The following is a 19,494-nucleotide window of genomic DNA, read 5'->3' on the forward strand; positions in this document are numbered from 1 at the left end:
GGCCAGGAAAACTTGTCAAAAATCACAATGCAGAAAAAAATCTTGAACTTAACCAGAGAAGTCCTGATAATAATTGGTCTTTCTCATCTCTGCATTTTATAAATCCAGTAAAACACAAAAATATAATAAAGAAATTGCTTTTCTTATAATGTGCCCTTATCAGTAAAATCTGCAATAAAATCAAGACAACCCAATAAAAGGAAGCAAATGGGACAATTAAAAAGAGAGCAGAAACTAACATGAAACATTTTGAAGAACCATAGTCAGGCCCAAACATTCCTTGTTTGTCCCAGTTTGTGATTTCTATTCATCTTTAGCATTTTAAGTCTCAGAAACATTAAGGCAAAAGAAGATACTGCAAAACTGAGATGAGTCATTCAGTTCCAAGTTGTAGATTCAGATTTATGAAATGACAAATGATTGCCAGGCTGGCAGAGATAACGAAGCCTAATTAACATGCTTCCACCCAGACCTCAATGCTTTATCTTTAGACAGGGAATCCACAGGAAGAGGTCAAAAATACTCAGGGTTTGATCTCATTTCTGCCCCTGAACCAGTGCAGGCTTAGGAAACCACCTCATTGTTACTGTAGAAAACCAACTTTAGCTTTTAACATCCATCTTATCTTTGTCGGGAAATGAAAAATTTAAAAAAATAACAAAAAAAATCAAGAAGAAAAAAGGGTAAAAGTTCACTCCAAGTGAGTGTGAAGGCTAAATGGGTGGATGGGGGTTTACTTCTATAAACACCATCAGACTTGATGGGAAGAGAAACATTTCAACAGAAATCCCATTTCAGGTGCTGCCAGGATAATTTCCAATGACATGAGGATTTCAATGTCTCTCTCTGGTGAGGAATGAAATGGTGCAATAAACCCAAAGACTGTAAATCAAATATTAACATGAAGTTTACAGCACTTCTGGCTAAGCCTCCATGGACCAGGAGGGAAAATCCCATTCAACAAGCACCTGGCATCAAGGGAACCATCTGATACTGTGCTGTTATGGGAATAACTGATTTACAAATCACCTTTCTGCCCTGAAACAGGGCAGGAGCTGAGCATAGCTGCTCCTCTCACTCAGTGCAAACTTGCTCTGAGAGCTCCCATCTCCTGGGAGCTCTGCAGCGGTGTCTGACACCTGACATGTGACATCTGCCAGGCTCTCCTGTGCCATCAGTGAGGAACAGAGCTGCACTTTAAACAGAAACACACAAACCCCATCGTGACTCCTTGCAGCACAACTGAAGTCAGAACTGCTCAGAACACTTAGGAGCTCAGACACAGCCACATCGCCTGTACTTGGTTGTGATGATGACAGATGATGCTTTACTCACCCATCAAAACCTGTTACTTACCTCAGGCAAGCAATATTTTGCAAGGCTGAATGAATAGCATTACCAAACAAAACCCCAGCCTCATCTCCAGGAACCTCATCAGTTAGGGACTGAAATGAACCTTCAGAGCCTGCAATGGAACTGTACCAATGCCTCAAAAGAAAGTGCCAGTAGCCACCAAGAAGCATTTAATGCCGTGAAGAGACTGCCTATGCCAGTGAAGGGAAAAAAAGACAAAATTCAGAACTGAGAAATTCCGAGCTGCCCATTGCACTTCCTACTAATTTTTGTTTCCCATTAAGAGGGAAAAATTTTAACTACAAATCAAGGAAAAGATTGCTTTGAAAGATTAGAGTGGAAAAAGGATCTAGGAAAGGAGAGGGATGCTTTGGCTGATACAGAGGAAAAGCAAACACTTTTTGTCTAGGTTCTGCCACAGGACCACAAGATGAAGTACTTGGGTTTTCAGGAGTTTGTCCAGCTCACTTGTAAAACAGAGCCCTTCCAAGTTCCCCCTAAGCACATGATAACATATGGATTATGGTATGGTATTGCACTGGGAGACAAATAAACAGCACCATGGCAATGTGACCTCAATCAGCTTACAGGATCAGACAGCAAAATTGTGAGTTTACTCTAAACCAGCAGCTCATCCTAGAATGAAGCCCAAAGCACTGTTGGAGTCTTTGAGCTGCTCATCTTGGTTTGCTGACACGGCTGTGTCAAAAACACACTCACATATCTATGTCAGCAGTCAGAAGAAAAGCACTGGCACAGGCTGTGGCTGCTGAATGTGTGCCCGTTCCACACCCAGCCCCTCCCTGCCTATGCCAGCTGGCATTCCAGCATTCTCACACAGCACACGCATCACACACCTGACAGCACTGCCTCCTCGAGTCTGACTGTCCCCCTTTGCCACCACACCCACCTTGCTGCCTGTCTCTGTAGGTTTGGGTGACACCGTGACAGCCATGTGGCAGCAGCTCCTCTCTCCTGTCCTTACAGGCACTCGGTGCCATGCTGGACATTCTGACCTATTCCAAACAGACTGGGAGGGACGCAAAAGGAGGCACAAAACCTTTATGGAAAGAGAGGAGCAGAAACAGTGTACTTCCAGTTTTATGGCTTTCACTAGGAGTCTTTGGTGCTGAGCTGCTTTCCCAACTCACATCTCCTCCTGCTTGGGAAGGGCAGCGGCTCTGGGGAGGGCTGCTTGAGCCATGCACAAACATCCATGGGGCTCAGCTGGGAGCCCCAGGAATGTCTCCTCCAGGCCTGAAACCAGAGAGCTGCTAACCCCAGTCCCTGGGAATCACTCGTAATCACTACAACACTTAAACACACTTCTGAACATCACCTGAAGCCACTCAGGAATTACACACCTTAAAAACCTTCATGCTCTGCAGGAGTGACCCAAAGTAGAATCACAGACTCCTAGAATGGATTGGAAGAGACCTTAAATTCCATCTAGTCTCACCCCCTGCCATGCGCAGGGACAGCTTCCACTATCCCAGGTGGCTCCAAGCCCTGTCCAGCCTGACCTTCGACACTTCCAGGGATCCAGGGGCAACCACAGCTACCCTGGCTAAGCTGTGTCAGGACCTCTCCACCCTCACACAGAATTCCTTCCCAATATCTGAGCTAAACCTGCCTCTGTCAGTGTGAAGCCATCCCTGCTTCCCCTGCTGCTCCAGGCCCATGTAAATAGTCTCTCTCCAGAGTTCTTGTAGGTTCCCTTTAGGCACTGGAAAGCTGTAATTAGGTCACCTTGAAGCCTTCTCTTCTCCAGGCTGAACAAACCCAATTCTCTCAGCCTTTCAAAAAGTTAAAAAGCTACAGCATAAATAGTGTTGTCAAAACAAATCCTGTGTGATTCATGAATACAACCTCTACCTGTCTGCTTAGCTCTACCATGCATTTATCCCATCACTTTGCTGGATTCAATCAGAAATTTAAAAAACAAACCAAAACAAACAGGAGATGAGCCAAAAGATGATAAACCTAGCAATAAAACACCCTTTCCTTGGGGGTGAAGTATTTTACCAGTAAATTAAACCATTCTCTGGAAAATAATCTGCCAAATTCAGCAAAGCATGTCTGCTCTCACACCTCACCTGTGGAGAACGGTGAGTGATGCTAATTAGGAGAAAGAGAGTTTGGTCAGATCTCTGTTGGCTTTGGTTGGTAATTGATTTCACGTGCAGGAGTGTGCAGCTGCCAGACTTCCTTAACAAGGACTCACTTGGTCATTTTTCCCCCAAGTCTCCAATCTGATTCTTCATCCTACTGTGTCTCCTTCTTCCTGCTCTTGTGCCCATGCAGCACAATTGGAGGGCTTGAGGAGAGGCTGAAATAGATTAAAAATTACAGAAAATATGGGACAGAGAGAACAGTGTGTGGGGAAGAAGAACCGACAATGCAACTCATTAATCACCGTGTTATTTCACAGAGAGACTGTAAATGCCCAGAGTAATCACTGCTGTGGGTCAATCTGGTTTTGATCCAGTTTATCTACATTTCCTTGATATTCAAACTGTGCAATTCTGAGAATGGAATTTAGGCCTCCAGAACACTTTCCTGCCCAGAAGTGAGGCATGGACTGGCACACGGACACTCCACACCTTATAGTCTGACAACACTCACAGTGGGATTATTGGGGTGTCCTGTGCCAGGACTTGGACTCAATGATCCCTGTGGGTCCCTTCCAACTCAGGGTATTCCACGATTTTATGATCTCCATTGTCATCCCAAGAGAATCTGATTCCATGTCCCAGTGTCAGGCTTGCAGCACGTCATCTCTCAAAAACTACCAGCACTCATGGAAAAGGACAAAGAGGTTACACTGAAGCTTCACCCTCAACACCATTGGAATGTATTGTCATACCCAGAGGTATCTGCACTAAACACTTTGCATGAAGATACAAGTGAGATAAGGGCTAGCCAGTTCTTCTCCTGCAGATAAACCCACACAATTTTAAGCGCATTTAAAGCAAGACTGCAGACACTGCTTTAAATAAATTCACAATGCTACTTTTAAAAATCAGTGTGAAGCCTTAAATTTCAGTAAATAAAAAAACTGGTGATAAAATTGCTGACAAAGCATGGCTGATGCAAACAAAACACACCCTGGGTCCTGAGGAGTCAGTGGGACTGCAATGGTCTGTGGAGTACATCTGGCTGTGTACCCACTCACCCTCCTGCAATTTGCTCATCATGGCAATGAAACCCTGAAGACAGAACAAATCACCTCTGGCCAAGACAAATGGAGCTGGCCCTGCACAACCCGCCCAGCAGTTGTACCCAGCTGTCCTCAGCAGCTCAGACTGGGCTCTGATTCCACCCCAGCACTCACCAGGAATTACAATTCATTTCATACACGTTCAACTTTAATGGGATTACTTGCAGTATAAGGTGCAATCAATTTTAGGGCAAAACCAGTGCACAGAGGCCAAAAACATCCTCTGTTTTAATTGCATCTGTAATTACTTTGTAAGACTGCAATCCAGCAGACTACCCTGGGGACTCCTATTAATCATTATTACATATCTCCCAAGCAGGAATACTCATTTGGAAAAGACTGTTCCCATCCTCAACAAGGTATAATCTGAGTAGATTATAGATCATAAACTGAGGGAGCAAAATGCTGATTAGACCACATCAGACTGCTCTTAATTGCTGTGTAGGGAAGGAAAGTTTGAAGCATCAAGTCCCTTTTTTCCCTCCTTTTTACTTCTGTTTTACTATATAATAAAACACAGACCAGAAAGGTCTGTTACAACTTGGCACAAAATATCAGAGCTCTTTATCCCTTAATCCCCGTTACAGGCTATTTTTTTAAATTTATCTGGGCAGTAATTGAATAAATTAAATGTTTTCATAGTATAAATCTAATCCGATTCCTTGCGGCACCAGGAGCCCATAAAACTGTTCTAATCCCTTTCTCCTGACACCAAACATAACTCAGACTGTCCCACACCGACCCCTACCCGCAGCCGATCGATACTTTTGAAACATTATATTTATCTGTCTATTTATTCGGCGCGGTCTTCCCCTCCCAAAATCCCCATTCCATTAGTTCTGCACTCTGAATTTGCTGCCAGAAAGTTTGATGGTTTTTTGCTTTTTCCGTCAGGTAAAATCTGTTTTCAAACTTAAATCTTTCTGGTTTTCGGGAGGTCTCCAAGAACGGTATCTACTGCACTGGATTTATATGTTCGTTAGTATTTTAGAGTTGTCACAGTCCCGAGGAGTTTCACCGGAGCGGCGCCCAGGCAGGATAACCTCGATTTTCTCCTCAACTTCTTGGGTCAAAATCGGGCAACCACCACCTCGGAAAGTGTAAATACTTCACGACCGTGCAAAGAACTCAAGCCCGCGTTCTGCCGGCGTCCATGGGCGGGTTTGCGGTAGTTTTGCCCCTTTTGGGGGTTTAAACACACTTTCCGCCCCGCGGGGCCCCGGCAGCCCCGGCCCGGAGCCGCCATTTGCGCTCCCGGTCCCCCACCCCCCCAAGATGGCGGCGGCGCCGCCGGGCCCCGACCCCCGCCCGCCCTCCCTCACTCACCGCCGGCCCGGCCCGGCCCGGCCCGGCCCCGCCGCCGCTCCGGGGCCTCGCGATGGAGCCCAGGCAGCGCTGCGAGCCCCGCGGGCCCCCGAGCGCATGCGCGGCCCCGGCCCGGGGGAGGCGGCGCTGGTGGGGATGGGGACCGGGAGCGGGGCGGTGCGGGATATGGTATACTGGGTACGGGGAGCTGGATGTGCGCTACTGGGTATGGGGCACTGGGGTATGGGGCACGGGGAGCTGGATGTGCGCTACTGGGTATGGGGCACTGGGTACGGGGAGCTGGATGTGCGCTACTGGGTATGGTGTACTGGGTATAGGGAGCTGGGTGTGTGCTACTGGGTATGGGGCACTGGGTATGGGGCACTGGGGTACGGGGAGCTGGGTGTGCGCTACTGGGTATGGTGTACTGGGTATGGGGAGCTGGGTGTGCGCTACTGGGTATGGGGCACTGGGGTATGGGGCACGGGGAGCTGGCTGTGCGCTACTGGGTATGGGGCACTGGGGTACGGGGAGCTGGATGTGCGCTACTGGGTATGGGGCACTGGGGTATGGGGCACGGGGAGCTGGCTGTGCACTACTGGGTATGGGGCACTGGGTACGGGGAGCTGGGTGTGCGCTACTGGGTATGGTGTACTGGGTATGGGGAGCTGGGTGTGCGCTACTGGGTATGGTGTACTGGGTATGGGGAGCTGGGTGTGCGCTACTGGGATAGGGGCACTGGGTACGGGGAGCTGGATGTGCGCTACTGGGTATGGGGCACTGGGGTATGGGGCACGGGGAGCTGTCTGTGCGCTACTGGGTATGGGGCACTGGGTACAGGGAGCTGGGTGTGCGCTACTGGGTATGGGGCACTGGGTACGGGGAGCTGGGTGTGCGCTACTGGGTATGGTGTACTGGGTATGGGGAGCTGGGTGTGTGCTACTGGGTATGGGGCACTGGGTATGGGGAGCTGGGTGTGTGCTACTGGGTATGGGGCACTGGGTACGGGGAGCTGGGTGTGCGCTACTGGGTATGGGGCACTGGGTATGGGGAGCTGGGTGTGCGCTACTGGGATAGGGGCACTGGGAATGGGGCACAGGGAGGACCTAGGACAGAGCCGGCAGTGGGGTGGAGATGCACTGGAGTAGGGATGGCACTGGAATGGGGTGGTACCGGGACGTGGAAGCGTGGGATGGGAATGAACTGGGATAGGGCTGGCGCTGGGACAGGACGGGCACTGGGATAGGCACGAACTGGGGCAGAGCTGGCGCTGGGACGGGGCAGACGGGGGGCACTGGGAGGGAGCACATGGGTGTGAAGGACACAGCCCCACTGCCGGAGCCGGCCGGGGGAAGCCTGGGCACGGCCGTGGGCGCTGGGGCGCGTTCACGGGCTTTGGGCCGGGAGCTGTAAATCGCCATTGCCGCCGGCATCCAGCAAATCTCGACCACGGTGTCCCGCTGCTTCCCCCACCAGGAGTAACAGAGGATATTGCCCCGTCTTCTCTGCATTTCTTAAACTTGTTTGTCTTCTCATCTGGGACTATTATTTTCCTTTGTATTTGAATTTTGGAACAATAAAAAAGGTGGGGGTAGGATTTTTTAATGATGCGTCGGGGGTTTCCGCCAAGAGCACAAGCGGGCCCCAAGCTGTGACAGCTTAAATGGAATGGGATTTCGGGAAAATAATAGATGAGATTTGCAATGGCTCATTTGAAATACACATCACAATATTCTTCATCCCTCGTGTGAGGCACATAAAATATCCTTTAGAATCTTTAAATTTAGTCAGAAAACAAATACATTTCTTACCTCATCTGTGCCAGCAAGTTCCAGTTAAAACGCTTGCAGCCAATGTTGAAGCATTCAGTGGGTCCAGGTTTACAGGGCTGTTGGAGCTAAAACATTTTACAAGTAATTGAACCATCCATATTTATTTAGACTCTTAATTTGATTTTAATTGTTGTAAGCTTTGTTGAGAGATCCCTAGTTTGGGGCTTCTTGCCCTTTTATCTTGCTGCCCTACTGATTGTTTTGTCAGAACCTGCCTGGTGCCCACCACATGCATTCCTGCCTTCCCTCCTCAGAGCTCACCTCCAAGGTGCCCCATAAGACAATTACCCCAACCGTGAATCGGATTTGGGGCTGTTTTTCAGTGCATTTTGTGTAGGCTGTAACATCCAGCCTAAAGTTGAGTTCTCACTTTGTATATAATTATTCACACAGAAATGTTACTTGGGAATATTGTGGAATTATTGCAATGGACATTCCACTAATCTTCCTCTCTGGCTATTCAATACAATTATTATTGTTAATATTTTATATTATTACCATTGCCCTGGTTTCACACCTGCTGCCAGGCAGATCTCTGCAGTTTCAGGAGATCAAGACTGTAGCAAGTCTAGGCTGGGAAAGGCAAAGTGCCCACACCAGGGAGCCACATGAGCTGGAGGTTTTTATGCAAATCCCACACTTTAATGCAAAATTAATGGGTAAGACTCACTCAGTGAAGTTTGTGAGACAGAAATGAACACTGACTGATGCAGCAGTGCTCAGCTGAGGCATGTGCCTGGCCCTGCCCATGGAATCACTGTTCTGGGAACACTCCCAATGCTTCACACTTATTCCCAGCAGTTAAGATGTCTCAAAATGTCCATTCCCTGGGAATTCCTGCTCCAACACTCCAACCCACACGTGTGGCTGGGGAGGATGAGCCCATCCCAAGGTCTGTCCCTGCTCTGGGCAGTAAAGCACAGGTGCTCCTGCAGTGGGTGGTGTGTCCAAACCCTGCACTGCACACCCAGGAACCACCATCGCTCCAGGTGCTCATACGTGAAGGATTTTTGGCTTTCTGCACAACTTCCACCTCAGACAAGTTTCCCACATACCTCCCTTAGGTATGTGGGAGGCCTGTCCTCGGGTACTTAAGGAATAGATGCTTTTCCCAAAGGGCTCACTAAAATCTGGCTTGGTCATTTGGAATGGAGTTGCCAGGCAGCAGAAACTGGAGTCACTTTTTAGTCTTTACCTAGACTGTATAATTTTCAGATTTTATTAAAATTATTTTTCAGTTAATTATCCCTTACTAGCAAACATCTTGCCTTGTCTGGTTTGCTTCTGTATTAAGCAGCAAAAAGGATTTAAAATGTCATTTTGAGAGTATAAGATATTAAAGTACTAAATATATATATAGCTGGAAAAGGCTTTTCCTTCTGAAGGTATCTCTTCCACAGAGATGTCTCATGCTGCCATGGTAATATGACATTTGATAAAGTCTGAGCCACTTGCCAAGCCCTGACCCCTCTCAAAGTGTGGGGATATATTTTGTGTTGCAAGCAACTCTGATGATCTATTACCTCTTAATCTTTTTAATATGGCAGGACAAGTTCCAAATTATCAAATTACAGGCAATTACTGCACCTATGAAGTGACTCTCGCTGGAGAGCCACTGCCATCAAGTTGTGAGCAGCTTGGAATTGGCTAAAGGACAGTATTAGAGGAAGCTGTAACTAACCTTTTTATTCCAGACCAAGAACTCACAAAATACATTTTGCGTTCTATTTTTCAGAATGTTGCTTGCAGGCAGAACAGGTGCTGGGGATGTCACTTCTCATTCAAAGCCGATTGTGCAGGAGAAGAGATTGTGGGAAGTTCAGTCTGAGCAATTTGCAAATGGCCCAAGTCTAAATTTGGCATATTATTCAGGAACACCTACACACCTACAAAACTCTTGCTAGAAGCTGCCCTCCCATCTCCCCAGGTCCCCAGGGATGCTGGGGACATAGCACAGAACAGCCACCACCACCCTCTGTGCTTCCAAGCCCAGAAGCACATCCTGAGCTTTTTCTTTTATGAAGGCGCTTCTCAAGCACAGGTGTTTTAGTAGGAGGATAAACTCCTGAAAAATATGCTGGAGAAATAAGTTATTTATCTGGACTGTGTTCAAGTGTTGTGCCTACACTGAATGTGAAGTGGCTTTCTGAATTAGGAACCTTTTTTCTGTGAGTGACTCTCTACAAATTCAGGCTTACCTTGAGAAATAGAAAATGCTGATAATCACAACACAGCACCACATAACCAAATGTCATCAAGCAAAAATAGTCTTTATTCAAATTTCATGGAAACGGGGATCACTGTACTTTGCAAGACAGGGAAAAATAAAATAAAAAAATTTAATATAAAACAAGGATATTGTCACAATACCAGAATATGGAACTATAGTTATTTTCCCTATAGATTACTGCAAGTACCTCTATTTTTTTTCCTTTTGACTGTGCTATTCACAACTTTGTAAGTCCAAAAAATATGGAACAAAAGTAGTATGAAACTTAAGACTTAGCACTTCCACTAAATGGGAGACATCAAAGGGCATCAATCGAGGGCAAAGTCTGTTGAATCCATCATACCTACCTATCAGTCATCATTGCAATCCCATAAACCCATCAGGGCACAGTGCTCATTTCCTGGGCTCATTCCCTGCAAGGCTCTCCTTGGAAAACAGGGCAATCTGGGGGCTCAAGGAAGAGCTGCATGTAAAGAGAACCTTTCTATTGGATAGAAAATGAGTGGAGCAGCCTCACACCAGAGAGCGCTGCAGGGAGAGAGTGCTGCAGTTAATGACAGACAGACCATCAGGTTGTTAAAAATACACAGCATCGACAGGGTTTCTACTTCAATCACTTGGTTACAGCTACTAAACATGTACAAAAGACTTTTCCAACCATTCCAAGTGGTGTGGCAGCAAGGTTAGGATCTGGAACGGGACCTTGACCGCGACCGAGAGTGTGACCGAGAGGCAGACCTAGACCTGGACTTGGACCGGGATCTTGGCTTTGAATCAGATTTAGACCTGGAACGAGAATCTGATTTGATATTTGGTTTGAACTTGGAAATGGACCTAGACCTGGAGCGGGACACCGCATCCTCCCCCTCGCCTTTTGCCTCTTTCTTGTCCGACTCGGATTTGAGCTGCTCCTTTTCTTTGGAGCCTGACCTGGCCCGCTCGTGGCTGTCCTTTCTTCTCTTCTTGCTGCTGCCTTTGCTGTCTCGCTTGCTGCGCCTCTTGCTTTTCTCACTCTTGCTGTGGCTTCGGCTTCTACTTCTGCTGTCATCCCTGCTCCTTTTCCTACTTTTCCTTTTATCTTTGCTGTGGCTCCTGCTCCTACTCTCATCCCTGCTTTTGCTCCTGCTTCTACCCTTGCTAATGCTCTTCTCCCTGTCTTTGCTTCTACTCTTCTCCTTGCTTCTGCTCCTCACTCTCTCCTTCGCCTCTCTCCTCTCCTTACTCCCACTCCTGCTCCTGCTCTTTTCCTTGCTGTGGCTCCTGCTCTTGGCTTTCTCATCACTGTTATGGATACTGCCCTCAGATTTATCCTTGCTTTTGTTTCGGGACTTCTCTGCACTCCTGCTGCGGCTCCTACTTTTATCCTCTTTACTTGGAGTCCTGCTTTTCTCTTTCTGGCCTCTGCTACGGCTCTTGCTTCGACTACGGCTCTTGCTTCTGGAACGGGACACAGACCTGAAAGTGCAAAAGCAACAGAAAGCTCTGCTTTAGTGCGGCAAGAGCTTGAGCAGAGCATGCAGAGAATGGGAGGGAAAACAAAGTGTTCCTGCTGCAAATTTAACATGATGCTTCTCAGTGAAGTGGGAGCCCCCAGTTCTCCCAAGACAAAGACATACCTGGATCTAGATCTGCTCTTGGAGCGGCTGCTACTAGCACTGCGGCTCCTGCTCTTATGGGAGTGTCTGCTTCGAGAGCGAGACCTGCAACACAAGGAACCACCTTCACATTAGCATGTGTCCATGGGGAGAACCCCATGGGGCTACAGCACCTTTCAGCAGCCAAATGTTCAGGGTTACACAATACGGTTACAAACTCAGAGCGCCCTCTCCCCACCTCTCATCCCTGCTGCCACATCTGGCTGCGAGCAGGGTGCTAATCTGGAAGAAAAGATGCCAGTTTATTTAACAGATAATTACTTTCTCAATCAAATCACATTTTGAATATGGTGAGACACTGGCATAAAGCTTTGATTTCAGATTTTTATTTCATAAGCAAGTTCTTCTAGGAACAGTAAAGATTTACCTGAGTTTTCTTTCAACAAGTTCTACCCCAGAAGGGAAAGGGGAGAACACTTGGTGCTGCTGAAGCAGCTCTTGGTCAGCCAAGGAAAGCAACAAATCTCTGACAAACAGGGAACAGGTGGAGGTTTCCAAGCTGAGAAATAACTGTTAGTCCTGATGCTTGGAGCAGAACAGAGTGTTCACAGCTGAAGTGTTAGAAGCACCTTCTGTTTCATTCCATGAGCATGGCTCCACTGGCCACACAGCTGCTCCCACAAAGAGCAAGGGCTGAGTTATCAGGGAAGAACAGTGACAGGTGTTCAGGGAGCAGGTCCACACATCCACCAAGGGAGACACCTCAGAACACAGCCCTCATTTGCCCTGGATATTAATACGTGCTCAAAAAACTAGACTTGTTGAGAACTCCAAACATTTCAAGTTTGGAACCCAAAAGTCTCAATCCGCTCTATGTTCCTTAACTGCAGCCTGAGAAATGTTACAGACATACCTTGAATGGCTTCGGCTTCTGGAGTAAGAGCGGCGCCGTCTCGATCCAGGTCTGTCTTCCATTAATCTAATCTTTCTGCCATTTACTTCTGTCCCGTCCAGCTTTTCAAGGGCTCTTTTCATGTCAGAATAGGATTTGAACTCAATCACACCTTCATTTTTCCTTCCTTTGTGTGCATCTGCATATGTCACTTCCCCTGCCTGACGCATATAATCCTAGGGGAAGAGGACAGAATCACCATCGCCTTGAATCCAGAGCCAGGCTTCCAGCTGACCCTGCTCACTTCTGACACAATGCTCCCTAAGCATCTTCTATTCACAGGGATGTCGGCAAGCCTTTGACCCAAACAGCATCTGTAGTGCCAAATAACACACTATGACTTCACAGAGTTGGTGTGGTGTGATTAGAACCAGGTTGATAGTTTTCAGCCAAATCATAACTTAAGGTCTCCCACTTCAAGTCTTAGATCAAATATGCTCTAGGCTCTTAAGTTTCAAATTACAGAAGTGATTAAAGAAGCAAAATGCTTGCTCTCCAAATAATGTTTTCAAAAATAATTAGGAAAGGTGATAAAGGTTGAATATGAAGAGGCGAGAAGCCCACAAAGAAGCAGACCTCCCTTCATCCTCTACCTTGTCAATATAGCTCGTTCTGCAGAAAAAACCCCCACAGAACTCCAAGCTCAAGTCTTTTTCCCACTTCATGCTTCCTGGCTTCTCTGTTTCAATTCCTAAACCCCTCTGTTTATCAGGGGTCTGTTCTGCCCTGCTTTGAGCAAGGCAGAACAGGGCCTTTGCCAGGCCAGGGCATCTTTCAGCCCCTGTGGAAATTGGCTGCAACGGAAACAGGGCACAGAGCTCTGATTTGGTTTGTTTTCAACCCAGCTACGCCCATTTTAAGTACACTGAAATGAAAGCTATTCCCAAAAAAGCAGTAATGCATCCACTGGAGGATTAATCATGCCATGCTCTACTTAGGATTTTAATACCAGAAGCAAAGACAAGATATTGATAGTGTGAAGCATTAACAACAAAGACACTGGAAGCATCTCTGTACGTACCTGAACTAGTGTAAAATTCACTTACAGACCAGTTTCTACTACGTCAAAGTTTGTTTAGAACAAATTTTACCCTTAAAAGAGAACCATAAGAGAAAGTGTTCCAGTAAGAACAAGTGGGTTTAACCATTGCTGCTCAGTTTGATTAGGAAGCACTAATTTTTTGCATCCACTATTGAAATCCTGCCCCCTGAATCCATGATGTGGATAATCACGAGCCAACACGTCACCTCCAGAGTACTCAGAGGTACCGTGGGCTCCACAGTGTCACTCAACACCTCCACTACTGAGAATCACCTGCCACTCCTCTGGACTTCAAAAATAAGTTTTTGGCAGAGATTTTTCATGATTACTCATTCTGGTAGCATCCTTTCCCTGAAATTCTCCTTAAACCAGTTTTAGATGATGTGGAAATTCCTAAGAGAAACTCTGCAGGAACAATGCTGTTGTTTCAAACAGCTGTAGCACCTTACAAGCTGATGGGTTAAATCCAAACTGACAAGGGCAAACTCCATCTCTAGTGCATCCTACCCCTGGCATGATTTGAGTCTGTTTTGACAGGGCTTAAGAGAAGATAAAACACACCTGTACATGATGTTAGCTGGTGCTAAGGATAAAATTATTCTCCCACTGTCCAGTGCCACCAGTTCTGCAGGTGCAACTCCCAACCTCTCATGAATGGTTTCATATACGCATGCTCCTGTATTAAGGTGTGTGTTACTTCCAAAATCTACTCCCCATGGAGTTGCTCAGTTGGAGCAAAGCAGAGCTGCTCATCACTTTGCCTTGCTGAAGATGTCTTTTACCCTTTGTGCTCTGTAACAGAGAGAGGGTAAGGAAAGGGGCCCCATACCTTCAGATCCTGCCAACTGCAGCGGCTTGACAAATTTTCCACAATCAATCTGTATTCTGTACGGGTAGGGGGACCGTACTTATCTCTTCCGCTTCTTCTATAACCATATCCACCTTTAGGAGGTGACAAGCAGACAGCAGAGCTTCAGCCAGGGAAATGGAGCCTCGCTCTCCACCCCGATGGAACTGCTCTGCCCCGGGTGTTCCCAAAGACATCACAGAGCTCCCCTCAGGGCTAAATCCAACCCCCTTTATGTAACACCTTACAAAGACCCAAAGCATTAAAACAAGCTTGTAATTAAACAAGGCACAGAACTATAATTAGGCTAGAATTAACATGCAATTATATTTAATATTATTTTTTAAACAGTTTGAAAGAAGAAACTGAATAAAGCCAGTTGACTAATATTACTTACATTGCTTAAAAGCTTTCTGAATATCTGACACGAATAAAGCTTTTCAGGCACCTATTTCAGATTAATCTCATCTGTCTCTAACCCTTGGGATCCTCACCACCCAGGTCTAATGGGAAAAGCTTGAGGTCGTCACATGGCTTCTCTTTTTTTTTTGGACAGCCAAGGGCCACAAAGGTCAAAGAGCCACTCATGGAAAGGTACCCCAAGGTCAGCAAATGGAACAGGCAGTCATCTTAGCCTCAAAGGACGCTTTCAATTAAAACATTGAGGTCTTTGTTAAATCTATGTTAAACATCACATTGCAAATAAACCATTCATGTAGTTAAACGAAATGATAATAATAAAAATGGTACAAGAAACTGTGTTTATTAATGTATCAATTAAAAGAGTTTAATACAACAAACAAATTAATAAATATTCAGATTAACAATTACATTTACAGTTACAGAACACTAGTCACAACTTTGTATTGCTTTCCTTTTATATTACTTTTATAAAAGAGTAAACCAATGTTTTATTTAAAACAAGCCATGGATACAAATGCACAAGTGCTTACTGCGTCCAGAACCGTAACTGCTGTCCCGGCGAGGGCCCCGGGCATGCTCCACGATCACTCTCTCCCCACACAGATCTTTCCCATTCAGCTCATAAACAGCATCGTCAGCGTCTCGCAGATCATCGAACTCCACAAAGCCATACCTAGGGATAGGGAGGGAAAAGGGATCACTGGGAAGGAACTGAACCTGAGGTATCTGTGTTCAAAAGCAACTCATGGGTTCCTGCAGAGGCTTGCAGATGCTGTCCTGCAGATGAGCCTCCTGAGCATACTTGAGTGATCAAGGTTTTGAGCCTTGAAAAAAACCTAAAAAAATGAAAACCCTTCCAAAAACAGGAAGAGAAATAGGAAGGCATGAAAACACATTTGCTGATTCACTGAATTGAACCTAAAGTAATTCTTCATCAACAAAATGATAAATCATATAGGATTTATATGAGAGTGTAATGGCTGAATTAATTTGTTAGCAAGAGATTACTATTTTGGCATACTCTTTTGATAAAATCAAGGGTGTTACCTGTCTTTTTAAAGGTAGAAGTTACCCCCCCCACCCCCACTAGAAGTGAGTACTATCCCACACACCAAATAAACACAGAATCACAGAACTGTTCAGATTGGAAAAGCCCTCCAAGATCAGGGAGTCTGACCATGATCTTAGCGATGGCCTTCATCATCCCTGAAGTGTCCAATGCCAGCCTGGATGGGGCTTGGAGCAACCTGGGACAGTGGAAGAGGTCCCTGCCCATGGCAGGGGGCGGAGCAGGATGGGCTTTAAGGTCCCCTCCCACCCAAACCACTTCTCTGTGGAAAGCAACACTGATTTTGAATGGAGGTAAATGGAAGAATGGAAATTTGAAGCTTTGACCTGTGTTCCTCAATCCAGTGTAGAAGTTACATCCCTCTGTCCTGCAGGTGTTATATTGGATGAAGCCTTGAATTCTTCAGAGCTGCCCAGAGTAATGCAGGCAGGTAAGTACAGGAGTAGAACTAGTTTGGTTTTTTATTTTCTTAGAGGCATCACAAGCAGATTTTAGTGTGTTCATAGAAGATAAAAAGCAGGCTGAAATGTTCAATTTTCTGGTCGCTTCATACATTCACTACACACACAGAGCTGTGACTGTCAGTGCAGCTCTGAGCACAAAAGACTGTGAAAACTAAGAGCACACAATTAAAAACTACAATTTGAAATGGAGAATCCTATAAGACCCACATTTTCATTTCCCCGTCCTTCCCTCAGGTAATAATCGCTTTAAGCCATTGAATTTCAAGCTCAAATTACAAGTAGTGAGCCCCAGCTAAGCTTTTAGAGCTCTGTGGTATCACTTTGCATTCCATTGTCTCGCTCCAGCATTCCAGTTTAGCTGCTGAAACACCCAACGGAGGATCCACCAAGGAGAACCCCCAGATTTCCAGAAACAACTCCAAGAATCTCTCCAGTCAAACACCATGCAGGAAGTTTGAACTGTTTCCTAAGCAATAGCAGAAATAAGCCATGGAGGAGGGCTCAGGAGAGCACAGCTCAGCCCAGGGCTTCCCAAGCACAGACATAAAACCTGATTGGCTCAAGTTCCATTTTTGACAAAGAATTTAACTTCAAATCTGTCAAAAGACTTCAGAATATAAAACAAACAGCAAAAAAACCCGATTAAATTGACTTAAAAGCAGAAAGATAAGACCCTTTACCACATCAGCCACATGACAGCAGTTCAACATCTGTTAAGAAAGTTTAGTTGGCTTCCCTTCCCCCTCACCTCCAACATGTATGAAGCAGAAATTCTGAATTTGGGTCTTACTCAGCAACAGGAAAACTGCCCCCCCCCCCACTTCTAAGGACACACAGCAGGACTGGAAAACAGCAGCCTCAGGTATTTCAGCTAATCTTCAACAACACCTGAGGCTGTGTGGGTTAAGACACTGACACATGAACACTTGTTTGCTTTAATAATGGATTTTATTCATCTTATAAACCTGTTAAATGTCCACCTGCCAGCACAAGCAGCATTAAAACTTAATCAGCCTCTTTCACTTTAATGCTCAAGGAGTAACTTGTACAAGAAATTCCTCTTCTCCACTATAATTAATACCTGCCTCTCCTGGCTATATAATGATCAATCCGTATTCCATTCAGCTTTTCTAAGGAAGGCTTCAAGCTGAGTTTCTTGGAAAAAGCAAAGGCACTCATAAGGCTTTGGGTGATGGGAAAAACCCCACCAAAAATGGCAATTGGCTTTTTCTTCAAAAATTCACACTTGAAGGTCTTGACCTGGTGGAACAGGATCCAACCCTTGGAGCTGCAGTGAGGGCTCAGCTGCTGGAACAGCACAGGTAAGAGCACAGAGGTATGGTGGTTTGGGGGGGGGCAGAACACACCCCCGGACAGCCTGCGGGCTCTGGGAGCAGCTCTGCCCCCCACACCCAACACAATGGGTTCTTTTTGGGGAGGTATTGTCCTGGGGTGCAGAGGGGCCCGGGGGGGCCCGCAGCGTGACACAGAAGGCAGGGCAGCACACAGATGAGCTGGCCCTAAGAACTGAAGTGGGACTCTGCTGTCCTACCCTGCAGTTGTCACAGCAACCCAGGTGTCCTGCCTTCCAAAAAGGAGAAGCCCACCCATCCGAGCCCTCCCCAGAAGGGGAGCCCAGGTGTCCTGCATCCACTCGAAAGAAAGGGGAACCCAACCCCCAGCCTCCCTCACCCCTGCCCAAAGGAGAGCCCAGGCATCCACCCCCCCTCACCCCCAACAGAGCCACAGCCATCCCGCGCCCCCAAAAAGGCCCAGACACTGTCCCCCCCTTGACAAGAAGGGGAACCCAGGCATCCTGCTCCCCACCCCAAAAGGGAACCGGAGCATCCTGCTTCCCCAGGGGGACAGCCCAGGTGTCATGCGACTCCCTCGCAAGGAGATCCCAGGCAACCTGTCACCCTCCCCAGAATGGGGAACCCCGGCGCCCTGCACCCCCAGAAAAGGGGGAACCAACGCATCTTGGCCCCCTCCAGTAGGGGGGGGCCCTACCCCCTCCCCCACAAAAAAAGGAGAAACCCAAACGTTCCGCCCCGCCCAAAAAAGGAACCAAGCAGACTGCCCTCCCACAAAAAAAGCCCAGCCATCCTCTCCCCCGCAGAAAGGGCGGACCCAGCCGCCCTGTCCCTCCGCCACTGGAGGTTCAAGCATCCTGCCCAGCCCCCAGAAGAGAGAACCCAACACACCGCCCCTACAAAGGGCCAGGCTTCGCGCCCCCCACCAAGGGGGAGCCCAAGCTTCCTGCCCCTGCCCCCCACCCAAAGGAGGCGACCCAGCCGTCTTGCCCCCACTACCGCCCAGAGCGCCCCGGCGGCCTCCTCCCCCGCGGCCCCCCAAGAGCCTCAGCGCCCGGGCCTCCCCTCGCGGCAGCCGGGCCGAGCCCGCGCTCACCCGTTCTTGAGATCCACCTCGAGGATCTTGCCGTAGCCCTTGAAGAAGCGCTCCACGTCGCGCTCCCGGGCCTGGTAGCTGAGGCGGCCGATGTAGACCCGCGGCATCGCGGGGCCGGGGCTGGGCCCGCGCGGCGTGAGGGGCCCGGGGGCCGCGCGGCCGCCTGACGTCACGGCGGCGCGCGGGCAGCGACGCGGGGCAACGTCACGGCGGGCCGCGCCCCTCGCGCGGGCTGGCTCTTAAAGCGGCCATGCCGGTGAGTGGGCCCCACCGCCACGGAGATGGGGGCCCGTTCCCCATGGAGAGCATGGCTGACCCCCCGTTCCTACGCGCGGGCCCTCATGGGCGTTCCCACGTGTCTGATGTGCAGGGAAGGGTGGGGTCCCCCTTCCCATGGGTCACGGGGCTTGTGGGGTCCCCGGGTGCACCGGGTGTATTGGGGTCTGCCTGCCCATGGGGGTCCCGTTCCCCATGGAGGGGATGGATCGATCCCCCCTTTCCCACGCGCGGGGCGCTAATGAGGGTGTCGAGGTGCTTATGGGGTCCTCTCTTTGGCAGAGGCCTGAGAATTGCCCCAGGCAATGCTGGATCCTGGTGGGACCCCAAAGGCAGGCAGGGATGGGGGTCCCCCATCCCCACACTTGGGCTGCGCAGGCATCCCCCCATGGCATTCCCCATCCGTGACCAGACTTGGCTTTTCCTCCTTCTCTCTAGTGAGCAACAGCATCCCGCTTGCTGAACTCTAAATGTCAG

At 48.0% G+C, this 19,494-nt stretch overlaps 2 protein-coding genes across 11 annotated transcripts in view; both read right to left on the reverse strand.

Annotated features, from left to right (window-relative positions):
• LOC135285643 (lethal(3)malignant brain tumor-like protein 3) overlaps positions 1-6,002 on the reverse strand; it is a 42,074-nt gene extending 36,072 nt beyond the window's left edge. For 2 of the 10 annotated variants that reach the window (XM_064398116.1, XM_064398114.1), the window contains exons 1-2: positions 5,900-6,002; positions 3,578-3,682 (exon numbers count right to left, since the gene is read on the reverse strand). In XM_064398116.1, the coding sequence (XP_064254186.1) occupies position 3,578 (1 nt within the window). In that variant the 5' untranslated portion in view covers positions 3,579-3,682; positions 5,900-6,002. Of the gene's footprint in view, positions 1-2,263; positions 2,414-3,449; positions 3,683-5,321; positions 5,792-5,899 lie in introns of those variants that run through there. The other 8 variants (XM_064398119.1, XM_064398117.1, XM_064398111.1 and 5 more) reach the window with 6 other exon arrangements.
• Positions 6,003-9,959: 3,957 nt separating this feature from the next.
• Positions 9,960-18,921, reverse strand: SRSF4 (serine and arginine rich splicing factor 4). The gene is made up of 6 exons (XM_064398130.1): positions 18,742-18,921; positions 15,330-15,472; positions 14,359-14,471; positions 12,449-12,663; positions 11,557-11,640; positions 9,960-11,395 (listed from the first exon to the last, which is right to left on the reverse strand). Exons 1-6 carry the CDS (start codon positions 18,846-18,848, stop codon positions 10,624-10,626), a joined length of 1,434 nt encoding a protein of 477 aa, XP_064254200.1. The 5' UTR covers positions 18,849-18,921; the 3' UTR covers positions 9,960-10,623.
• Between the last annotated feature and the right edge of the window lie 573 nt (positions 18,922-19,494).

This window comes from Passer domesticus, chromosome 24 (genome assembly GCF_036417665.1).
Source record: "Passer domesticus isolate bPasDom1 chromosome 24, bPasDom1.hap1, whole genome shotgun sequence".
Classification (NCBI taxonomy): Eukaryota; Metazoa; Chordata; class Aves; order Passeriformes; family Passeridae; genus Passer; species Passer domesticus.

Bases quoted from the DNA above. Each gene is read 5' to 3' on its own strand.
- SRSF4 (XM_064398130.1), bottom strand. From the start codon at position 18,848: ATGCCGCGGGTCTACATCGGCCGCCTCAGCTACCAGGCCCGGGAGCGC. The intron at 15,473-18,741 runs GTGAGCGCGGGC...CCCTATCCCTAG, and splicing joins GAGGTGGATCTCAAGAACGG to GTATGGCTTTGTGGAGTTCG. The intron at 14,472-15,329 runs GTAAGCACTTGT...CACCTCCTAAAG, and splicing joins CAGTTACGGTTCTGGACGCA to GTGGATATGGTTATAGAAGA.